Here is a 21,299-nt window from a genome sequence, read left to right as displayed (position 1 = left end):
CTTCTTTGGAAAAAAGTCCATTTACTTCTTCTACCCATTTTTTAAATTGGATTGTCTTTTTGTTACTGAGTTGTGTGAGTTCTTTATATATTTTGAACATTAACCCCTTATCCAATATATGGTTTCCACAAATTTTTTCACGTTCTGTAGGTTGCCTTTTCATTTTGTTAATTGTTTCTTTTGCTATACAAAAGCTTTTAAGCCTGATATAGTCCCATTTGTTGATTTTTGCTTTTGTTTTTGTGCTTTTGTTGTCATATCCAAAAAATAATTGCTGGGGTGCCTGGGTGGCTCAGTTGGTTGGGCATCTACCTTTGGCTCAGGTTGTGATCTCAGAGTCCTGGGATTAAGCAACCCGTAGGGCTCACTGCAGGGAGCCTGCTTCTCCCTTTCCCACTCCCCCTCCTTCTGCTCTCTCTCTGTCAAATAAATAAATAAATAAATAAATAAATAAATAAATAAATCTTTAGAAAAAATCATTGCCAAGACCAAGGTCAAGGAACTTCTTCCCTACATTTTCTTCTAAGAGTTTTATAGTATCTGGTTTTATGTTTAAGTCCTTGATCCACTTCAGTTTAATTTTTTTGGGTGGTGTGAGATAGGGTTCCAATTTCATTGCTGTATATACGTTTTTCTAGTTTTCTCAGGACCACTTGTTGAAGCCACTATCCTTTCCTCATTGGCTACCTTGTCAAGTATTAATTGACCATATAAATAAAGGTTTAATTCCGGGCTCTCTATTCTGTTCCATTGGGCTATGTGTTTATTTTTGTGCTGATATCATACTGTTTTTATTACTATAGCTTCATAGTAGAGTTTGAAACCAAGAAGTGTGGTGTCTTTACCTTTGTTCTTTTTCTTCAGGATTTCTTTGGCTATTGTGGGTCTTTTGTGGTTCCATACACATTTTAGGATTTTTTTTTTCATTTCTATGAGGAATGCTGTTGGTATTTTGATGGGAATTTTATTGAATCTATAGATGGCTTTGGGTCCTTTATATTTTGTACTTAGATAATAAAAACTGTGTTTTGTTTCCCTGAAATTTTATTTTCCCCTTTATTTAGGGTAATATACCCCTGTTGAGGTGCCAGGGTGGCTTAGTTGGTTAAGCATTTGACTCTTGATCTCAGCTCAGATCTTGATCTCAGGGTTGTGAGCTCAAGCCCTGTGTTAGGCTCCATGCTAAGCATGAAGCCTATTTAAAAATAAAATAAATAAGTAAAATAAACCTCTGTTTTTTAATTGGACACATGGCCTCACAGAATAAAAACTACATTTTGTAGCTATCTTTGCACTAGGCAATGGTCATGTGTCTAAATTCTGGCTAATGGGATAGGATCTGAAATGTTAGGTCATAAACTTAAAGGGAAATACATCCCCTTCTTCATTTTTCTGTATCTCAGGCTGTAATGCCTCTGTGGTAATGGTGAACCATCTTGGAACATACAGATGAGGACAACACCTGAGAATCCATGGCCTGGAACTGCTGCTCTACAGCTCTGCATTGCTTCTGCCCCGACTAAGGGAGGAAAAACTTTTATCTCATGTATACCACTTCTTTGGCGGGTTGGGCTTCTGTTGTAGTAACCAGATCTATGGAGTAATACCTATAGCGTAACACAACAACCTTTGATTAGTCTTCTCATTCTCACTTTTAACTTCTTTTCAATCTGTTTTCTACATTAAAGTCAGAGTAATCATAGAATTCAAATTTGATCCACTCATTCCCCGCCATCCTCCACTTCCCATGCCATTTCTTTCAGGGTGTACTTTATGTTCCTCAGTCTGATGTATCAACCCCTTCATAAACTGGCCTCTGCTTTATCTCTCCAGTCTTACTTCTTATCATTTCCGACCTCGTATGCCAAGCTCGATTCACATAGAACCATTTGCAGTCTCACAGAATAAGCCAAAGCTCTATCTGTACATACTGTTTATTCTACCTGGAATGCTCGTTCTCCACACTCACTAGTTTCTCTGTCTGGCTCATTTCTACTTGTCCGGTAGGATTCTGGTCACCTCTTCTTGGAAGCTTTTCTTGCCCACCTGAGAATTGGTTAGAGTCCTTTCTTACGTATTCCCGAAGTACTCTGTGCATACTTTTGTCAAAGAATTTCCTGTTTACTTGTCTAGTTCCCTCCCCATCTCTCCCTTATCAACTTCCTGGAGAGCAAGGATTATTTTCTCATTCATAGTGTATCACTATGTCCCGGCATAAACCTTGGCACAGAGTAGCACATAAAAGATATATATTCAGTGAGTGAATAAGTCGATGAATGAATGGATACCATGGAGTCATGAAAGTAACATTTGAATGGAATATAGAGACCTGCGTTTTGTACCTGGTTCTGCCAATTCTTGGATGGTTTTAATTGAAATCATTTCATTCCACTTCAACTGAGCCAGATAAATTCTCAGGTTTCTTCCAGGTCTGCAATTTACAAATAGATTTTAGAGGGAAAAGTAACAGTATGCAAACCTACAGAGCTGACAACCATTAGGGGTTGCCTAAGTAATTCTTGTACTAAAAAATGTACTTTAAAGAAACGTGCCAAATAGAAGCAAACTTCTATAGCCATATTTAAGTTCTTTCTACTTATAGCTTTTAAACTACGTTTGTACAATCATTTTCATGAAATCTTTCAGAAATATCTACCATAATCTCTGAGAAGCAGAGAATATTAAATACAGTGACAGTAGGTAAGTTTTTAGTGCCAGCAGCAGAAAGAGAAGCAGAGTCAGAATCTGATTCAGAATTGTCTTCATAACATATCCTACCTACTGTAAAACAAACTGGTGATATTATACAGTTAAACCAGTAAAGAAAGCAATGAACTTTAAAACAAATTGCGGATAGATGAAAACAGCAAATACCAGAGTAAGGTATGAGATAACATTCTATTTTCGAATCGTGTAATTATGGGTTCTGGCAGCATTCTTAAGGGGTAATCATCTACTCTTCCCCTACCATTAAGCAAGGCTACTCCTAGTAGTCCCCAGACAGAGCAAGTTATGCAATTCTTTAAAATGTTTGGAAAAAGAATATTCTACAACTTTTGCATACTTGTCCCAGTGCCATATGATACTGTTAACAGAGGATTTTTATTTACCTTAACACTCATCTAGTTTCATCATTTTTATTTTATAGCTGAGGAAAAAGAGGCCCCAGATGGTGGTGATTTGGACAAAGTCACATAGTAAAATTACGGCAGAGCCAGCATTAAACTGTCTTTCTGATTTCCAGCCCCCTACTCCAACTGTATCAGGAGGGACTGTGACTTTCAGCACCTTTCCCATTTCACTCTCTGTGTCTCTTGGTAAATTTTTAATATGGTCCCTGGCTCCCCAGCCAAGGCCTTATCTCTTAGTTCACAGATTGAACCAATCTCCTAGCTGTGGTAGGCAGAATTCTAAGATGGCCTCCCAAATCCCTGCCCCGGGTGTACGTGTTCTGTATAAGCCCTCCTCAAGTGTGTGGGCAGGACCCATGCATATAAAGTAGTTGCTACCTTGACAGGTTACATTATATGACAAATGTATGATAATGGTCACCTTCGGTTATGTAGTGATAGAAAACAAATATACCAGAATCACATGGCTATATTTAGTAAGAAAATGGAATGCTACCAGAATGTTGCTGACTCAGTTTCCCTGAGTTTTACTTCTAAAATGCTACATGGCTTTCCATCCTTCTCCTTCCTCCTGAGGTAGCAGATTCTCTCAATGTTATTAAAAGTGTCTCTCTCATATTACCCAATTTTCTTTCTCCTTAGTCATTCCCCACAACCTGCAAACGTGTAGGGTTTCCTACACAGCATAACCTTTCTTTTCTTTTTAAAGACTTTATTTTTAAATAATCTCTATACCCAACATGGGGCTTGAACTTATAACCCCAAGATCAAGAGTCACATGCTCCACTGAAGCCAGCCAGGTGCCCCACAGCATAACCTTTCCATGACTTCAACTCTTTTTAACTTTGGTGCTTCTCCTTCCTTTCTGTCAGAACTGCTTGTTCCAGATCTACCCTACTGTTCCTAAAGAACGCTGGGCTCAGCTGGGCCCAGATCCAGAATAAATAATGCTCAGCAGGTTTCAGGTCCTAGCTCAGTGAAGTGAAATAAGAACGACACAGTAGGGCACAATAGATGATGGTTCTGAGCTGGCCCTTGTTCCTACATTGCCTCTACTTTCTTTTTTTAACGTGGCTGCTTAGGCTTTCCAGTCGAGCTACATGATAGATTCATTCTCTGATCTTTCAACTCTTTCTTTTTTCTCTAATCAGTGGGTTGTCTTCTCCTGTCTGAAATCATGCTAATTTGAGACTTTTTTTCTTTTCTTTTTTCCAACTTAAAAAGAATGATGCAATGAACCCCATGTCCCCATCACCCAGATTCAACAATCATCAACATAAGCCCATGTTGGATTATGATTTTGTGTATGTGTGTTGTACCTAAGATTAAATGTACTATCTAAATCATTTTTTAAAAGATTTTATTTATTTATTTATTTGGGAGAGAGAGAGAGCGAGCAAGTGAAAGCATGGGTGGTGGGGGGCAGAGAGAAAAGGAGAAGCAGACTCCTCACCAAACAGGGAGGCTGACGTGGAGCTCGATCCTAGGACCCTGAGATCATGACCTGAGCTGAAGGCAGACACTTCACTGACTGAGTCACCCAGGTAACCCCATCTTAACCATTTTTAAGTGTGAAGTTCAACAGTGTTAAATATATTCATATTGTTGTGCAACAGATCTCTGGAACTTTTTCATCTTTTAATACTGAAACTCTATGCTCAGTAAATATTAAACATGTTGACTTTTTAAAAGATTTCATTTATTTATTTACGAAAGAACACATGTTGGTGAGTGGGGAGAGGGGCTTAGGAGGAGGGAGAGGGAGAGAATTTCAAGCAGACTCTGTGCTGAGTGCAGAGACCGACACAGGGCTCCATTCCATGACCCTGAGATCATGACCTGAGCTGAAATCAAGAGTTGGACCCTTAATCTACTGAGTCACTTGGGCGCCCCAATCATGTTTAATTATTTTTATTTATTTATTTATTTGTTTGCTTGTTTATTTATTTTTAAAGATTTTATTTATTTATTTGTCAGAAAGAGAGAGCACAAGCAGGGGGGGTGGCAGGCAGAGGGAGAAGCAGACTCCCCACTGAGAAAGGAGCCCAATATGGGACTCAGTCCCAGGACCCTGGGATCAAGAGCTGAGCCGAAGGCAGATTAAACACCAATGGAGCCACCCAGGCAGCCCTTGAATTGTTATTAATGCTTTAAAAGATTTTATTTATTTACCAGAGCAAGAGAGCACAAGTAGGGGGAGTGGCAGGCAGAGGGAGAAGCAGGCTTCCTGCTGAGCAAGGAGCCCCACGTGGGACTCAATCCCAGGACCCTGGGATCATGACCTGAGCTGAAGGCAGATTAAACACTGACTAAGCCACTCAGACGTCGTTTGAATTATTTTTAAAGCAAATCCCAGACCTTATATAATTTCATTCATAAACACTCCGGTGTGTATTTTCAAGGAATAAAGGACTCCCTCTCCCTCTTTCTCTTTTTTTACAACCACAAAACCCTTATCACACTTAAATCAAGGCTTCAACAGGTAACAGATGACACATTCACAATAAGATAACTTTAGGAGGGTTTATTTAAAGCTTGTGTGTATAGGGGAACCACAGGTATAGTGTACTAACCTAAAGTAAGTGACTAAGTTGGTACTTCCTACAGTGCCATATGGATAAGGGGAGGGAGTGGTTACCAGAATCTAGAATCAAGAAATGGGCAGAAGACATGAACAGGCATTTCTCCAAAGAAGACATACAAATGGCCAACAAACTCATGAAAAAATGTTCAACATCACTCAGCGTCAGGGAAATACAAATCAAAACCACAATGAGACATGACTAAAATTAACAACTTAGGAAACAACTTAAGTTGGAGAGGATGTGGAGAAAGGGGGACCCTCTTACACTATTGGTGGGAATGCAAACTGGTGCAGCCACTCTGGAAAACAGCAGGGTGACTCCTCAAAAAGTTTCAAATAGAGCTACCTTATTACCCACCAATTGCACCACTAGATATTTATCCGAAGGATACAAACATAGTGATTCGAAGGGGCACATACACCCCAATATTTATAGCAGCAATGTCCACCATAACCAAACTATAGAAAGAGCCCAGATGTACAACGACAGATGAATGGATAAAGAAGAGGTGGTATGTGTATATATATATATATATACACACACACACACACACACACACACACACACACACACACACAATGGAATATTACTCAACCATCAAAAAGAATGAAATCTTGCCATTTGCCACAAAGTGGATGAAACTAGTGGGTATTACACTAAGTGAAATAAGTCAGTCAGAGAAAGACAAATACAATATGATTTCACTCATATGTGGAATTAAGAAACAAAACAGATGAACATAGGGAAAGAGAAAAAAAAATAAAGTAAGAGGAAAACAGAGAGGGTATAGGGAAACCACAGGTACAGTGCACTCATATAAACCATAGGAGACACTTAACTATAGGAAACAAATTGAGGGTTGCTGGAGGGGAGGTGGGTGAAAAGATGGGGTAACTGGGTGATGGACATTAAGGCGAGCACTTGAAGAAATGCGCACTGGGTGTTGTATGCAAATGATGAATCACTGAATTCTACCTCTGAAACTAATAATACAGTATATGTTAATTAAATTGAATTTAAATTAAAAAAATTTTTAGAAAGAGTCTACAGAGTTGGCTGCTCTGAGAGAAACAAATAACTTTGTCCAAGAGACACAGTAAGCAAAAGGTGACCTTGCAGGAAAGGAGGCTGGGGAATAATACCCTGATATTACTCTCCTCCCTCCCTAATGCTCTTACCACTATTTTTCACTGGCCAAGTCCATCTAATAGTTAAAGGCAGGGAGGCCTGCTAATATAGTTCATACAGGGCCAGCCTTCCAGAGCAGAGAGCAGGATAGAGAGTGGATCTAGAAGAACAAATGGAAAATGTCCAGAAAATAATAATTCTTAATGTCATTTAAAACCCAGTCAAGGGGGCACCTGGGTGGCGCAGTCGTTAAGCGTCTGCCTTTGGCTCAGGGCGTGATGTCAGCGTTCTGGGATCAAGCCCCACATCAGGCTCCTCTGCTGGGAGCCTGCTTCTTCCTCTCCCACTCCCCCTGCTTGTGTTCCCTCTCTCGCTGGCTGTCTCTGTCAAATAAATAAATAAATAAAACCTTTAAATAAATAAATAAATAAATAAATAAATAAATAAATAAATAAATAAATAAAACCCAGTCAAGGATCAGAATTTGCTGTCTCACAATGTCTTTTATAGTTAGTTTTTTTTCTTTAATCCCCAAAACTTCACATATTGTATTTGGGTTGGAATGTGTGATGGTTAATTTTATGTGTCAATTTCACTGGGCCAGATGGTGCCCAGAATAGTTGATCAAACACTGTTCTGGGTGTTTCTGGATGAGTTTAATATTTATTTTTTTCCAAAGATTTTATTTACTTATTTGAGAGAGAGCCAGTGAGAGAGAGCATGAGCAGGGCACAGGGGCAGAAGGAGAGTGAGAAGCAGGCTCACTGCTGAGCAAAGAGCCTGATGTGGGGCTCAGTCCCAGGACCCTGAGATCATGACCTGAGCCAAAGGCGGATGCTTAATCGGCTGAGCCACCCAGGCACCCCAATATTTAAATTAATAGACTGAGTGAAGCAGATTGCCCTCCATAACATGGGTGGGCCTCATCCATGGGTGGGCCTGAATCGAACAAAAAGTCTGACCTGTCTCTGAATAAGAGGGAATTCCTCCTGTTGAACGGCATTTGACCTGGGATATAAGTTTTTTCCTACCTTCAGATGACTCAAATTGAAATATTGGCTCTTTTGAACCTTGAGTCTCCTGGCCTTCAGTCCGGAGCTATACCATCAGCTTTCTTGGTTCGGAGGCCTTCTCACCTAGACTGGAACTACGTCATTGGCTCTCCTGAGTCTCCAGCTTGCCAACTGCAGATCTTGAGACTTGTCAGTCTCTACAGTTGTGTGAACCAATTCCTTATAATACATCTCTCTCCCCCACACCCTCTAGCTGCCCTCCCCCCTTCTCCTATTCTGTTTTTCTGGAGAACTCTGACTAATATATTATGCTTCTTAAGTCTGTTTTATTCCATTTTTAAAAAAGTTTATTTATTTGAGTAATCTCTACATGCAACATGGGACTTGAACCCATGACCCTGAGATCAAAAGCCTCGTGCTCTTCTGACTGAGCCAGACTGGTGCCCCTTGTTCCATTTTTTAAGGACATCTTTATTGAGATATATGATACAATAAGAAATATATATTTGGGCTTTGTCCTGGTTCCTGACACAGAGTTTCTAAAATCCTTGGGATCTTCTGAGTAATAGAGGTGACAGGAGCATCTTTTTTTATTCATAAAAAGCTCCTTTTAATCATGTCTGAGTTTATGTTAATAAGGTGACTCTCAGTGGGCCCCTAGATCACTTCAGGATGGGGCTTGTTGCCAGAGGAACCAACCAGGTGATTAGAGAGTTGAAATTTTCAGCCCCACCCACAGACCTCCTTGAAGGGGAGGGGCTGGAGATTGAATTGAGTCATCAATGGCCGATGGTTTAATCAACCATGCCTACATAAAGGAACATCCATAAAAAGCCCCAGATGATGGGATTTGGGAAGCTTCTGAGTTGGCAGAAACATTCGCGTGCTAGGAGACCAGTGCACCCCAACTCCACACAGACAGAACTCTTGTGCCAAGACTCTTCTGGACCTTCCCCTAAGTACCTCTTCATTTGGTTGTTTATTTTTATCCTTTATAATAACTAATGATAGTAAGTAAAGTGTCTTCCTGAGCTTTGTGAGCCATTCTAACAAATTATTGAGACTGGGGAGGATATTGTGGGACCACTGAATTTATACCTGGTTGGGCAGAAGTCCAGATGGCAACCCGTGACTTGCAACTGGCACCTGAGGTGGGTCACTCTTGTGGGATTGAGCCCTTCACCTGTAGGGTCTATGCAAACTCTGCATAGTGTCAGAATAGAAATGAACCATAAGACACCCAGTTGGTGTCTAGAGAGTTGGAGAATTGGCTGGTGTGGGGGAAAAAACTACATACATTTGGTGTCAGAGTGTTGTGAATAAAAACAGTTCAAGATAGAGTTCACATTTCATACAACTCACCCATTTAAGGTATATAATTTATAGCTTTTAGGGTACCCACAGAGTTGGGCAACCATGACGATTAATATTAGAACATTTTCATCATCCCAAAAGAAGCCTTATACCCATCAGTAGTCATTTCCCATTCTCTGTTTCTCTGCCCCTGGGAAACACTAATCTACTTTCTGTCTCTATGTATTTGTCTATTCTGGACATTTCATATAAATGGAATCATACAACTTGTGGCCTTTTGTGTCTGGCTCCTTTCACTTAGCATAATGTTTTCAAGGTCCATCCATGCTGTAGTCTGTATCAGTACTTTATTTCTTTGTATTTTTTTTTAATTTTTATTTATTTATTCGACAGAGATAGACAGCCAGCGAGAGAGGGAACATAAGCAGGGGGAGTGGGAGAGGAAGAAGCAGGCTCATAGCAGAGGAGCCTGATGTGGGGCTCGATCCCATAACGCTGGGATCACGCCCTGAGCCGAAGGCAGACGCTTAACCACTGTGCCACTCAGGCGCCCCTTTATTTCTTTGTATTGCCAAATAATATATTCCATCGTATGGATACATGACATTTTATCCATTCATCAGTTGATGGGCATTTGGGTTGTTTCCGTTTTTTGGCTATTATGAATAATGCTGCTATAAACATTCATGTGCAAGTTTTGTGTATACATAGATTTCATTTCTTTTGGGTATATACCTAGGAATTGAATTGTTGGGTCACACAGTAACTTTATGTTTAACTTTTTGAGGATCTGCCCAACTTTTTTCCAAAATGGCTACACCACCTTATATCCCCACCAACAGTATATGATGGGTTCCAGTTTCTCCACATCCTCATCAATACTTATTAATATCTGCCCTTTTGATTCTAATCATCTTGGAGGATGTGAAATGGAATTTCACCAAGATTTTGAGTTGCATTTCCCTGATGTCCAGTGATGTTGAACATCTTTTCATATGTGTATTGACCATTTGCATATTTTCTTTGGAGAAATGTCTATTGAAACAGTCGATTTTATTTATTTGTTTATTTGGGGAGGGGAGAGGGAGAGAGAGAAAGAAAATCTTAGCAGGCTCCATGCCCAGCACAGAGCCTGACGCAGGGCTCAATCTCACAACCCTGAATCATGACCTGAGCTGAAGTCAAGAGTCAGATGCTTAACCTACTGAACCACCCAGGGACCCCAAAACTGTCCATTTTAAAATCAAATTATTTCTCATTTTTTTATTGACTTATAAGAGTTATTGATATGTTCTAGACATTTTTCTCCCATTCTTTGGCTTGCTTTTTCACTTTCTTGGTTGTGTTTTTTGATGTACAAATTTTTTTCATTTTGGTGATGTCCAATTTACCTTTGTTGCTTGTTTTTATTATATTTTTAATCCTTTTTAAAAAATTGTTTAAATTTTTAAAAATTTTTCTTTTAAGATTTTATTTGTTTATTTGAGACAGAGAGAGAGAGAGAGCACAAAGAAAGACAGAGGGAGAAGCAGACTCCCCGCTGAACAGGGAGCCCCATGTGGGCTCAATCCCAGGACTCTGAGATCATGATCTGAGCTAAAGGCAGACGCCTAACCAACTGAGCCACCCAGGTGCCCCTAATCTTTTTTTAAAAATTATTTTATTTATTTATTTATTTATTTATTTATTTATTTATTTATTTATTTATTATTTAAGAGAGGAAGAGCAAGAGAGAGAGGGAGCAGGAGGAGGGAGGGAGAGGGAGAAGCAGACTGCCTGCTGAGCAGGGAGCCTGATGCAGGGCTTGATCCCAGAGCTCTGGAATCATGACCCAAGCTGAAGGCAGACACGTAACCAACCAAGCCACCCAGGCACCCCAATATTTTTAATCTTTTTAAAAAAAAGTCCTTGTCATTTATTTGTTGAAGGAAACAGGTCATTATGACTTATAAAATTTACCACATTTTTTAAAATTTTTTTTATTTTTTATTTTTTTTTAAAGATTTTATTTATTTATTCAACAGAGATAGAGACAGCCAGCAAGAGAGGGAACACAAGCAGGGGGAGCGGGAGAGGAAGAAGCAGGCTCATAGCAGAGGAGCCTGATGTGGGGCTCGATCCCATAATGCCAGGATCATGCCCTGAGCCGAAGGCAGACGCTTAACCGCTGTGCCACCCAGGCGCCCCTTTATTTTTTATTTTTATTATTTTTTAAAGATTTTATTTATTTATTTGACAGAGAGAGACAGCCAGCGAGAGAGGGAACACAAGCAGGGGGAGTGGGAGAGGAAGAAGCAGGCTCCCAGCGGAGAAGCCCGATGTGGGGCTCGATCCTAGAACGCTGGGATCACGCCCTGAGCCGAAGGCAGACGCTTAATGACTGTGCCACCCAGGTGCCCCAAAATTTACCACATTCTTAATTTTGTTAATTGTAACCATAGGTGTTGCTGAACATGTTCCTTCATCCCCTAATTTTCTATAAACTGATAATTAGATCTAGATGTTTGATCAGATTTGGGTTAAAATTTCCAGCAGGAATATTTCATAGGTTGTACAGTATACACTCTAAATATCTCCTCTTTACATCACATTAAGAGGAATACAATGACTGGTGACTCTGTGTGTGTGTTAAGATTGATTAGCTGGTTACATTCTTATCAACCTGACCCAGTCATTTAAAATTCCCCAACAGACTCTTTTGGAATGGTTTATCACCTACAATCTTTGGGCTAGTGCTGTCCAATAGAACTTTCTATAATGATGGAAATGTTCTATCTGTATATTATCCAACATGGTAGCCTCTAACCATATGTGGCTAGTAAATACTAGAACTATGCCTAATACAACTGAAAGATGAATTTTAAACTTTAATAAATTTAAATTTAAATGGTCACATGTGGCAAGTGGTGGCTCTAATGGACAGTACAAGTCTAGATTCATTATTTCACTGGAGTCTGCATTACTTCTACCTTTGTTAGCTCAAATTTTTGTAAGAGAAGAACTTTCTCTCACCAAATATGACTACCTTGAAACACAACTCATTCAGGAAAGACATATTATGGGCTTGTTTTTCAAGTGGACACTGAGCCTGCATTACAGGTCATTTCATGGAATGAATGATCAGGCCTTCTCACCCTTTCTAGCTCTGTCAAGCAGCAGAACCGTGACGGGCGAATACATTTTATTCTGGTAGGATTGCAATTATAGTGTCTGCATCTCTTTGGTGGGCCTGTAATAGATGCTACTGATGCTTTGTCTTCTTCCCATAGCTCATTCTGACTAACTGCAGCTGGGGTGGACAGTTATGCACATGATGGCTTCCTACCGGAAGCACAATCATCTTTCTCACCTTTTGCTACATAGAGTATGGGGGTAGCTAATGTCCCCAAGGTCAGCCTTCAACCAAGGGATTTATAGGTATACATTTAGTCAGCTGAATAAATACTCAACTTCGGAGGGACAATTCTCAAGTGCATATTCAACAGTTCTTCAGAGAGTCACAGGTGGGATTGCGCCTCATTGCCCACAGTGGTAAACATCTCAATTACACACCATTTACTGGCTTTCCCTCCTCTGTTCAATTCTCTCTACTCCCTCATTCCAGCTTCTTAGGATCATTTCTTTAGTAAACTACCTGCTTCCAAGCCCTTGTCTCAAGCTCTGCTTTTGGGGAAATGTAAATTAAGCCAGGATCTCAAAAATACTTTAGTCCATGGCATTTATTTACTCAAAAACATTTATTGAGTGATTATAATGATCAGGCTGTGTATTATGTGCTGAAAATACAATAGTGAGTAAGAGATCAAGTCTGATGGGCCACACAGATTAATAGGCAATAATTGAATAGTGTAGTAAGCATCATTACAGGGTAAACATGGGTACTATCAGTTGTGAAGTGTCAATTCAATCCCTGAATTGTCCCTTTTGCTAGATATTAAGAGAGAGTGAGTGACAGAGGACAAAGCAGACAGAAGCATCCTTAGCTTGGACCTTGTAGCCAACTGCTAGGCTTCAGTTTGGGATTTAGGTAAACCCAAGCGGTATGCCCAGTCCTCTCTTCCTTTAGACCACACTCATTCAGTCTTCTTAGAGACTTCTAAGAGGGAGTCCCAGGTCAATCCCACTGCATGAATCTAGTGGTGCCTCAAAAAAGTTCAAATCTTAACAAGGGAACCACTCCCTATCCCCTCAAAATTACCCAAAGAGAACACATTATGCCTACAAAGCCAGAACTTTATCCCTTATGACACAAAAAGTTTGCCCTTTTGTAGTGTGGCCTTAAAACCTTGACCTTGCCACAACCATAATCCTTCTTCACCCTGTATTAAAGGGGGAAACTTGAGCTTGATATCAGAATATGAAACTAATATAATGCCCTCCATCCCCCTTTTTTCTTGCCCTATTCCTAAGTCTTCTATTCAAAGGACTTTAGAACACTGTGTATATTTACTGAGAAAACTGCCCTGAGGTGTTCTTACCTAAAACTCACTATTTTCAGGCTACTCTGCCAAATTAGTTCTAGCTCTTGGTGTGTAGTTTCTTTGCAAGTATCTTCCCATTAGGGGGGAATTTAGGTTCTGAATCCCAGTAAATGGTGGGGCCATTGCTGCTTCCAGGATTCCACCCAGGTTTTCCAGTTTTAACAGGGTTAAGCACGGGGTTAAACTCCATCCAGTTTTTACCACCTCATGTCAAATGAACATCTTGGTGATAATCCAGTCTTCACCTGATGCTGAGAATTGATATATAATTTAGAATTTATATGGAATTTCCTGAATTTTTCCTGTCTTAGCACTTAAACATACTGTTGACTTGCTTATCTTTTCAGCCAGTCTCTAAACTCTTTGAGGCCACAAAATGTCTTATTTACCATTGTCTCTCCAGGGCCTAGTGGTATCAGTTGATTAAAGGAAGGCTTGTATTAGGTAAAGACGCTTTCAGTTGCTAACGACAGATTAGTTTATGCAAAAACCCCAAACCAAACCAAACCAAACCAAACCCCAGCGCATTATTAGTTCAAGTAACTGCAAAGTCCAAGACTCAAGTCATGTTATAAGGAGTTAATCTTTCTCCATTTTTTACTTTCTTCTCTGCTGTGTTTGGCTTTACTCTCAGGTAGGCCTTTAGCTTGACGTCCCTGGTGTAGCAAATGCAATTTTTAGTTCTGATCGGTCCCAATTGTCTTGGTTTGATTCATGTACCTATTCCTAAACCCGTCACAGAAGCCAGGGGAATGCGCTGCTCTGCGTGGCCAGATTTAGGCCACATGTTCATCCTTGAAACTGGAGGTGAGGGCATCAGCTCCACGTAAGTATGGTGGATTGAGACTGGTGTGTGTGTACGTGCAAGGATAACACGGGGAGCATGGATACTGGAGGCCAAAGCAATTCCATGGTCACTCCCTTTGTTGAACTCTGCATTTCCTTGAATTTGGACCCTTGTGGGACATGGATATCTGCCCACACTGGACTTGCCTGTGACTGCCAGCTCTTCCCCAGAGGTGGGGGCCACCACTCCAGCTTGGAGTATTTCCCAGGCTCTGTCTACGCTGCTTACAGCTTGGTCCTGCTTGTCCTCTTCCTGCTCTAAATGTTCCCAGCAAGCTGCACAGTGCATGCAATGTCCTTTCAGACACTTTGGCAACTAGTGAGTCATGTATACAAAGAACCATTCAAAGGCAGAATGTGGTCAGTTCTCTAAGAGAGTAGTGAAAAGATGTTTGGAGAGCAGAGATAAAGGCATACAACATCTGGCTGGGAGCATGAGAGCAGACAAATGCTTCAGGGACTATCAAGCACCCAAGACAAGTTTAAGTGTAAACTGAATAATGATAATAACAGTGATAGTAATAACAGCAGCTAGTACATATAGGACTTACCATATGCCAGGCCCTGTTCTAAGAATTTTGTATGAATCAACCCAATGAATCTGCACAATATTCTTTCAAGTAGATACAATTATTCCCCTCATTTTAGAGTCAAGGTTAAGTAACTTGCCCAAGGTCACATATAAGTGACAATACGACTGAGTTCCTATCAAGCAGTGTCTTAAAGGCCAGGTTACAGTGTTAGACTTGACTTGTAGTTCTTTGAGTAGCTGTTTCATCTTTCCCAATGGCCTCAAACTTCCTGACAGCAGGACTGAGTCTAGTTCAGCTTTGTGTTCTCTAGAGTATCTAGGTGGGCTATACATTTAAGTAGAAGTTACACAAAAATCCTCTTTGAGTAGACGATCTTTACTGGAATGTGCATTGTTATGCAAAATATGAAGTCTTCCACAGTGGTTAGAACACTAGACAGGAAGTTATGGATCTGACTAATTGAGGCTTTCACCCCTGACTCAGTATGTGACTGAGCAAATGGCTCTATGCTCCAGATTTTCCAACTGTAAAAGAGAGGAAAACAAGTATCCAATGTACCTCGCAAGGACACAGAGAGAACATGATAATAATAAAAAAAATACACATAAATCCTTTCAATACTTGAGTAAACTTACTATGGGAAGCCAAGATTATTTTTCCTAGTTTACTGTAACATCAGGAATCGGTAAATATTCATTAGGAACCAACCATTCTATGGGATTACAACAGTGTAAGACATGATTTTTGCTAGTCCCTGTTTTACAGGATTTAACAGGCAAGATCATTTTGAGTGGTAAACATACAGATTATTTAAAAGAATGTCAACATGGTAAAGCACATCAGAGCTCATCTGGTCCAACATTTATAAATGGAAACTGAGATCCCAGAGGGGGAAGTAATAGTCTCAGGAAGAGTACTGTTAACGGAGAAACACTTACCTTCAAAGAAAAGAACTGGACTCTGGGTTTGAACCTCAGTTGAAGAGGTTACCGTATGTGTGACCTGGGGCCAGGCGCTTAGCTTCTCTGAACCAATTTCCTTGTCTCTAAAATGGGCATAATAAGAACTTACTTCAAAAAGCTGTCTTGGCGATTAAGATCATGCACGTAAAACTTTCATCTGTGCCTGGCTAACCACCACAAGTCAACTATTATTGTTACCTCTGTAGGAGAAAGGTCTTTTTTAGCTCTTTTTCTGCAAGAAAAACCATTCTTTCTCCGGTTAGACCCCATTGACAAGGTCGGAGCAGAACAGAAAGTGCTTTCAACTGCTCGGAGATGGGCGCTGCAGGAACACGAACTCGGCCATCCTGGGCGGCAGAGCACAGCCCCCCTCGCCAAAACCCATCTTCCATTTCCTCCCCTTCCTTTTCGGGAAAGCCAAGCTCCCCCTCCGCCCCCCACGCGTTCTGTAATTTTATTTTCCTGCCTCGCCAAGTCGCTGGCCCCTCTCTGGCTGCTTTCTGCGTCCTTTCGTTCGTGTGGACCCGCGGCAGCGAGGCAGCCAGGACTAGCGTCTCGCTCCCTCCACGCCCCATTCTTCCCCTTGGCTCCAAACGGCCGCAGCTGCGTTCCGAAGCCCGGCTCCCGCGGGGATTGAAGCTCTGGGGGAGGAGCGGTTTCTTGCTGCGCGCCTCTCAGGAGCATTACGGCAGGGCTCGTTCCCGGCTCCGGCCGCCAGCCCCAGCCTCCCCGGTCCGGAGCTGGGACTGGCGGAGGCCGCGAGGGAGGGAGCGCGAGCGAGGAGGCACGCGCCCGCCCGTCCGCGCCCAGACCGCCGCCGCCGCCGCCTTAGCAGCCATGGCCGAGCGCCGCGCCTTTGCCCAGAAGATTAGCAGGTAAATCTGGGGCGCGGGGCGCGCCGCCGCAGCGGGAGGAAGAGCCGGGAGTCCTCCCGAGCCTGGCCTAGGAGGCGGGTGGGTGTGGCGACGCGGGCGCGGGGATCTGGCGGCCTGGTCCGCGGCTGGGCGGAGGGGGCTCGAGGCTGTAGCGGGTGCCTCTGAGGCCTCGCACCGCCCTCCAACCCCGGTCCTCAGCCCGCGCCGGCGGCCGATCCTTGCCCGGGGGGCGCAGGCAGCCCCGCACGCCAGCGCGCCCGCCTCCGCCGGCTTCTCGGCGGCCCGGGCCTGGAGTTTCGCGGCGGCTTATTGCAGGGCGGGTGGGGGAGCTCGTCGGCCCGCCGATCGGCGCTCCCCAAATTCTTTGTGTCCCCACCCCCGGGCAGGCCGGGGGCCGCCGCGGCATCTAGCTCCCTCGCTCTCCCCGCCCACCCCCGTTTGCCCCCAGGAGGGTGCGGGGGTCCGCCCTCTTTTCCTCCCCAACAAAAGGTTCGGCGCGCGGCGGGCTCCTGGCCGGTGGGAGGCCGCCCCTTCTTCACGCCTCCCACCCTTCCCGAGAAATCTGACAGGAATCCTCTTTGCAACCAGGGGCCAATTCAAAGTGGGCTCTCGCACCCAGAATCTAAATCGTATAGCCAAAATGAAAAGTTGAGAGCTTGTGGTCTGCACCTTGGGTGTGCAGCTGCCCAATCTTGGACGAATTGTAGGCTGAAGCTTGATTTTAGTAGCATGTGAATTTAAACGTGCGCTTCTGTTTCTAATGGCACCAGACGAAGATGGATGATAGGCAGTGTTCTTTTTACACTGCCCCTTTGACTCATATTTTAGGAGTCTGGAAGTAAGCAAGCGATCACGGTTGAGATTTCCGAGTCTTTTACCTGCCTGTGGTGGGTAGGTTGCCACAACCAAACATTGAATTACGGCAGGGGATTCTAACATTTGGAGAATTTCATTGTGAACTGTACTAATGTGTAAAACAGACTGTGTTGGCTTTATTATGAAGTCCCAAGAAAAGAAACATTCGATTGCGTTACTTTTTTGACAATTTTATATTTGTGGTTCTGGATCTTTTTCGTTTGCTGATTTTTGGACCGACCAAACAGGTGCTTTCTTAACTGCCTGAACTTCCATAGCGTTACTCTGTTTTGGCACGTTTTTCATTTAAAACTAACATCTTTTTTTAATTTAAGCTTTCTGCTTAATTACTCTTTTCTTTTGAGCTTTAAAACATTTAATTTTATTCTTAAGAGGCAAAATAGCAAGGGGTGCCTGGCGGCATGGTCGATGGAGCATTTGATTTCGGGGTTGTGTGTTCGCCCGGTGTTGCGTGTAGAGATTATTTAAAAATAAAATCTTAAAAAAAAAAAAAAAAAGAGGCAAAGAGCAAGTGCTTTAAGAACATCTGCTCTGGTGTCAGACTGTGCCATGGGTTCAAATCCAGACTGTTCTTATTCTTTTTCTTTTTTATTATTTATTTGAGAGAGAGCATAAGACGGGGAGGGTCAGAGGGAGAAGCAGAGTCGCCTCTGTGCAGGGAGCCGGATCCTGGAACTCCAGGATCATGACCTGAGTCGAAGGAGGTAGCTTAACCAACTGAGCCACCCAGGGGCCCCTGACTGTTACTTTTCTAACTTGGCACCTTGATCAAATTGTGTAAGCTCTCTTAAGTTCCAGGTTTGGCATCTGGAAAATGAGTATTGTACCAGTATCCTGTTCATAACATTGTGAACATTAAGTGGCATAGTTTGTGTGAAGTGTTTAGCATAGTGCATGGCCTTTAGTAGCTATCATTGAACAATTAACAATAATCGGTATATCCTAGGGAGTTGTGATAGAGTTAATAGGAAATTATTACTTTTTTCTTTTTTCAAAATAACTTGGTCTTGTTTCTGAAGGCAGTGCCATTGAAAAAAATGTATTACTTGACATACATGCTTAGTATTAATTTTTCTTTAATAGAACCAAGTTTTGCTGAGAATATGTGTTGATCAGGAAACTGCACATTAGGGAGTTAGATATGAAATATATATAATACCAGTTCTTCATTCATGGAGTTTGTGCTAGGATTAGACAGAACAAAATACAAGAAGAAAAGAAAGTTTCACAAAATAAACACAAAATCCAAAGTAATAAGCCTTGTAAAGTTGTCAGATTAAGTAAAGCAATGGAAATGAGTCATGCATTGATTGGAGAAAAACTTAGAGGAGGTGATTGGTGATTGATTGGGTATGGAAGGTGAGGAAGACTGAGGAGTCTGGGATGACATCCAAGTTTCTGACTTGGGCAACCAGGTGGACGATGGAGGCAGTGTTTGAGGTAAGAGTGTACAGGAGGAAGAAGGGATATGAGAGTGGGAAATGATGTGGGAGGGAGATGATGATTCAGTTTTGGACATGTTGATTTTGAGGTGCTCATTGAGCATTGAAAGAGAAATATTTATTAGGTTGTTGGTGAGGTTTAAGATGCAGAAGAGAGATTGGGCTGGAAGTCAATAGATTTGGGAATCTCCAGCAAGAAGATTGTTATTGAAACCAGAGGAGTAGATGAGATAGTAGGGGAGGAATGTGCAGGTTAATTTGGAGGGAAGACCAAGGACAGAACTGTTATAAGATGATGAATTATTGTGATTGAAAGGTACTTTCAATTTCTGAATAAATTCTTGTTCTGCTTCTTAGTTTCCTACTAGAGGAAGTATAGCACATACTCTGGAGATAAACTGCTTGGGGTTGACATCCTAGCACTGGCCCTCATTAGATAAACTTGGGCAAGTTACTTCATCTCACTTCTGCCTCATTTTCCTTATCTATAAACTGGGGATAATAGCAGGAACTACCTTATAGGGTTGTTATAAGAATTAAAAAATTGGTACCAGTAAAGTGCTTAGAACAGTGCTTTCTACATAAGTGTCCAGCATCAATTATTTTTTATTATTACAATATTTATAATGTGGTGTAGGACCTTTTCTTGGAAGTGATAAAGTCTTTTTATGATGTGCATATATGAAATTTGTTGCTCTGTGAATACCCTGTTGCCATTTGAAACCTTATTTTTCTTTTAAAGCTTTACGATATGAAACCTTTACTTTAAAAAGAATTATACTGATTCTTTTCTGGCTCAGTCATTTCCTAACCCTTTGCATTTAGTGCTGTTATTTTTTGAGGCCATGATTTTGTGATTTCTCAAACTCTTTATTTTTAAAATTTTAAAAACGTTTTATTTATTTTTGGGGGGAGGGGTTGGGGGAGAGAGAATTTTAAGCAGACGCTGCGCTGAGCTGGAGACCTGTGCTGGGTTCCATCTCACGATCCTGAGATCAGGGACCTGAACCGAAACCAAGAGTCTGAAGCTTAACCCACTGTGTCACCCAGGTGCCCCAAAGCTCTTTATTTTTTTATCACTGATTGTACTACTTACCTCAGCTCATCATGGAAAAGCAGCATGTATATTTTGTTCATCCCTACTTTCGAAGGGCAAGGCATATACATTGTTAATTACCTCCTTTTTAATCACACCCTAGCATATAATAGGTATAATTTGTGGAGTGTTGATTGTAGATTAATGATTTTGTTTGGATTATTTTGTCCTGTTACTTGATATTCAGCAGTAATGGTGAACGTTTGGATACACTTAAAGCACTTTTTACTACATTCTCATCTTTATTACCCAGAAAGGTGGAAGAACATAGTAAAGAATATAGATACCAGGTCACATTGCACTCGTTGAAATTCTGCCTATACCACATAATAGCTATATAATTCTGGGCAGTTGATCTAATCTCCCTGTTTTGGTTTTCTCTTCAGTAAAATGGGGATAAATGTGTCCATGGGTCATCCTAAAGATTACATAAATTAATACATGTAAAATACTTAGAGCTGTGCCTGAAACATAATAAGCATTCAGCAAATGTTAGTTGCTGGTATTATTATTCCTGTATTATTTACAATGATGATTATTCCCATAATCCAGATGAGGAATTGAGGCCTACATAGCATGAGATTATTTGCCTAAATTGGGACTCAAATCTAGTCCTCTGATTTGAGAACTTACACTTTTTTTATTTGACTGTATCTTCTTCCTGCAAAATATTTTCTGGGTAGTTCCAGATTTTCTAACAGTGCTACCATTAGCATCCCCAAAGTTATCCTTACCTACTTATTCTTTCCTTTGTTAATTTGGTATCATTTTGTTGCCTAAGTAGCATTTAATGAAAGGCTTTCATCAGATTTTTATTTTTGAGGAATATCTTAACATGAGTAGGATTTCCTGGACATAGGCTTATTTATAAACTTTTTTTTTTTTTTTTTTTGGTTTTGAATTTGTTCATAACTCTGGCTGTGTAGGCCCACCTTTCAGTCTACTTTCTTCAATTCATTATCAAATAAATTCTTTCCACATAATATCAACTACTTCAGTGCTGCCTTTTTCATCACT

The 21,299-nt window shown here is 41.3% G+C and overlaps 1 protein-coding gene and 1 long non-coding RNA gene across 5 annotated transcripts in view; one reads left to right on the top strand and one right to left on the bottom strand.

The window, feature by feature from the left end:
- Positions 1–2,342: 2,342 nt before the first annotated feature.
- On the bottom strand, positions 2,343–16,350 carry LOC123794991 (uncharacterized). Its single transcript, XR_006780292.1, has 3 exons — positions 16,192–16,350; positions 15,970–16,076; positions 2,343–2,431 (listed from the first exon to the last, which is right to left on the bottom strand). It is a non-coding gene; the product is annotated as an uncharacterized LOC123794991 (long non-coding RNA).
- Positions 16,351–16,689: 339 nt separating this feature from the next.
- DOCK7 (dedicator of cytokinesis 7) overlaps positions 16,690–21,299 on the top strand; it is a 201,817-nt gene continuing 197,207 nt past the window's right edge. The window contains exon 1 of one of the 4 annotated variants that reach the window (XM_045802186.2): positions 16,690–16,868. In XM_045802186.2, the coding sequence (XP_045658142.2) occupies positions 16,831–16,868 (38 nt within the window). In that variant the 5' untranslated portion in view covers positions 16,690–16,830. The remainder of the gene's footprint in view (positions 16,869–21,299) is intronic. The other 3 variants (XM_045802187.2, XM_045802190.2, XM_045802191.2) reach the window with 3 other exon arrangements.

Source organism: Ursus americanus, chromosome 12 (genome assembly GCF_024610735.1).
Source record: "Ursus americanus isolate L20-20 chromosome 12, mUrsAme1.1.p, whole genome shotgun sequence".
Classification (NCBI taxonomy): domain Eukaryota; kingdom Metazoa; phylum Chordata; class Mammalia; order Carnivora; family Ursidae; genus Ursus; species Ursus americanus.
The sequence above is the reverse complement of the archived record's forward strand: the minus strand, read 5'-3'. Positions and strand labels throughout refer to the sequence as shown.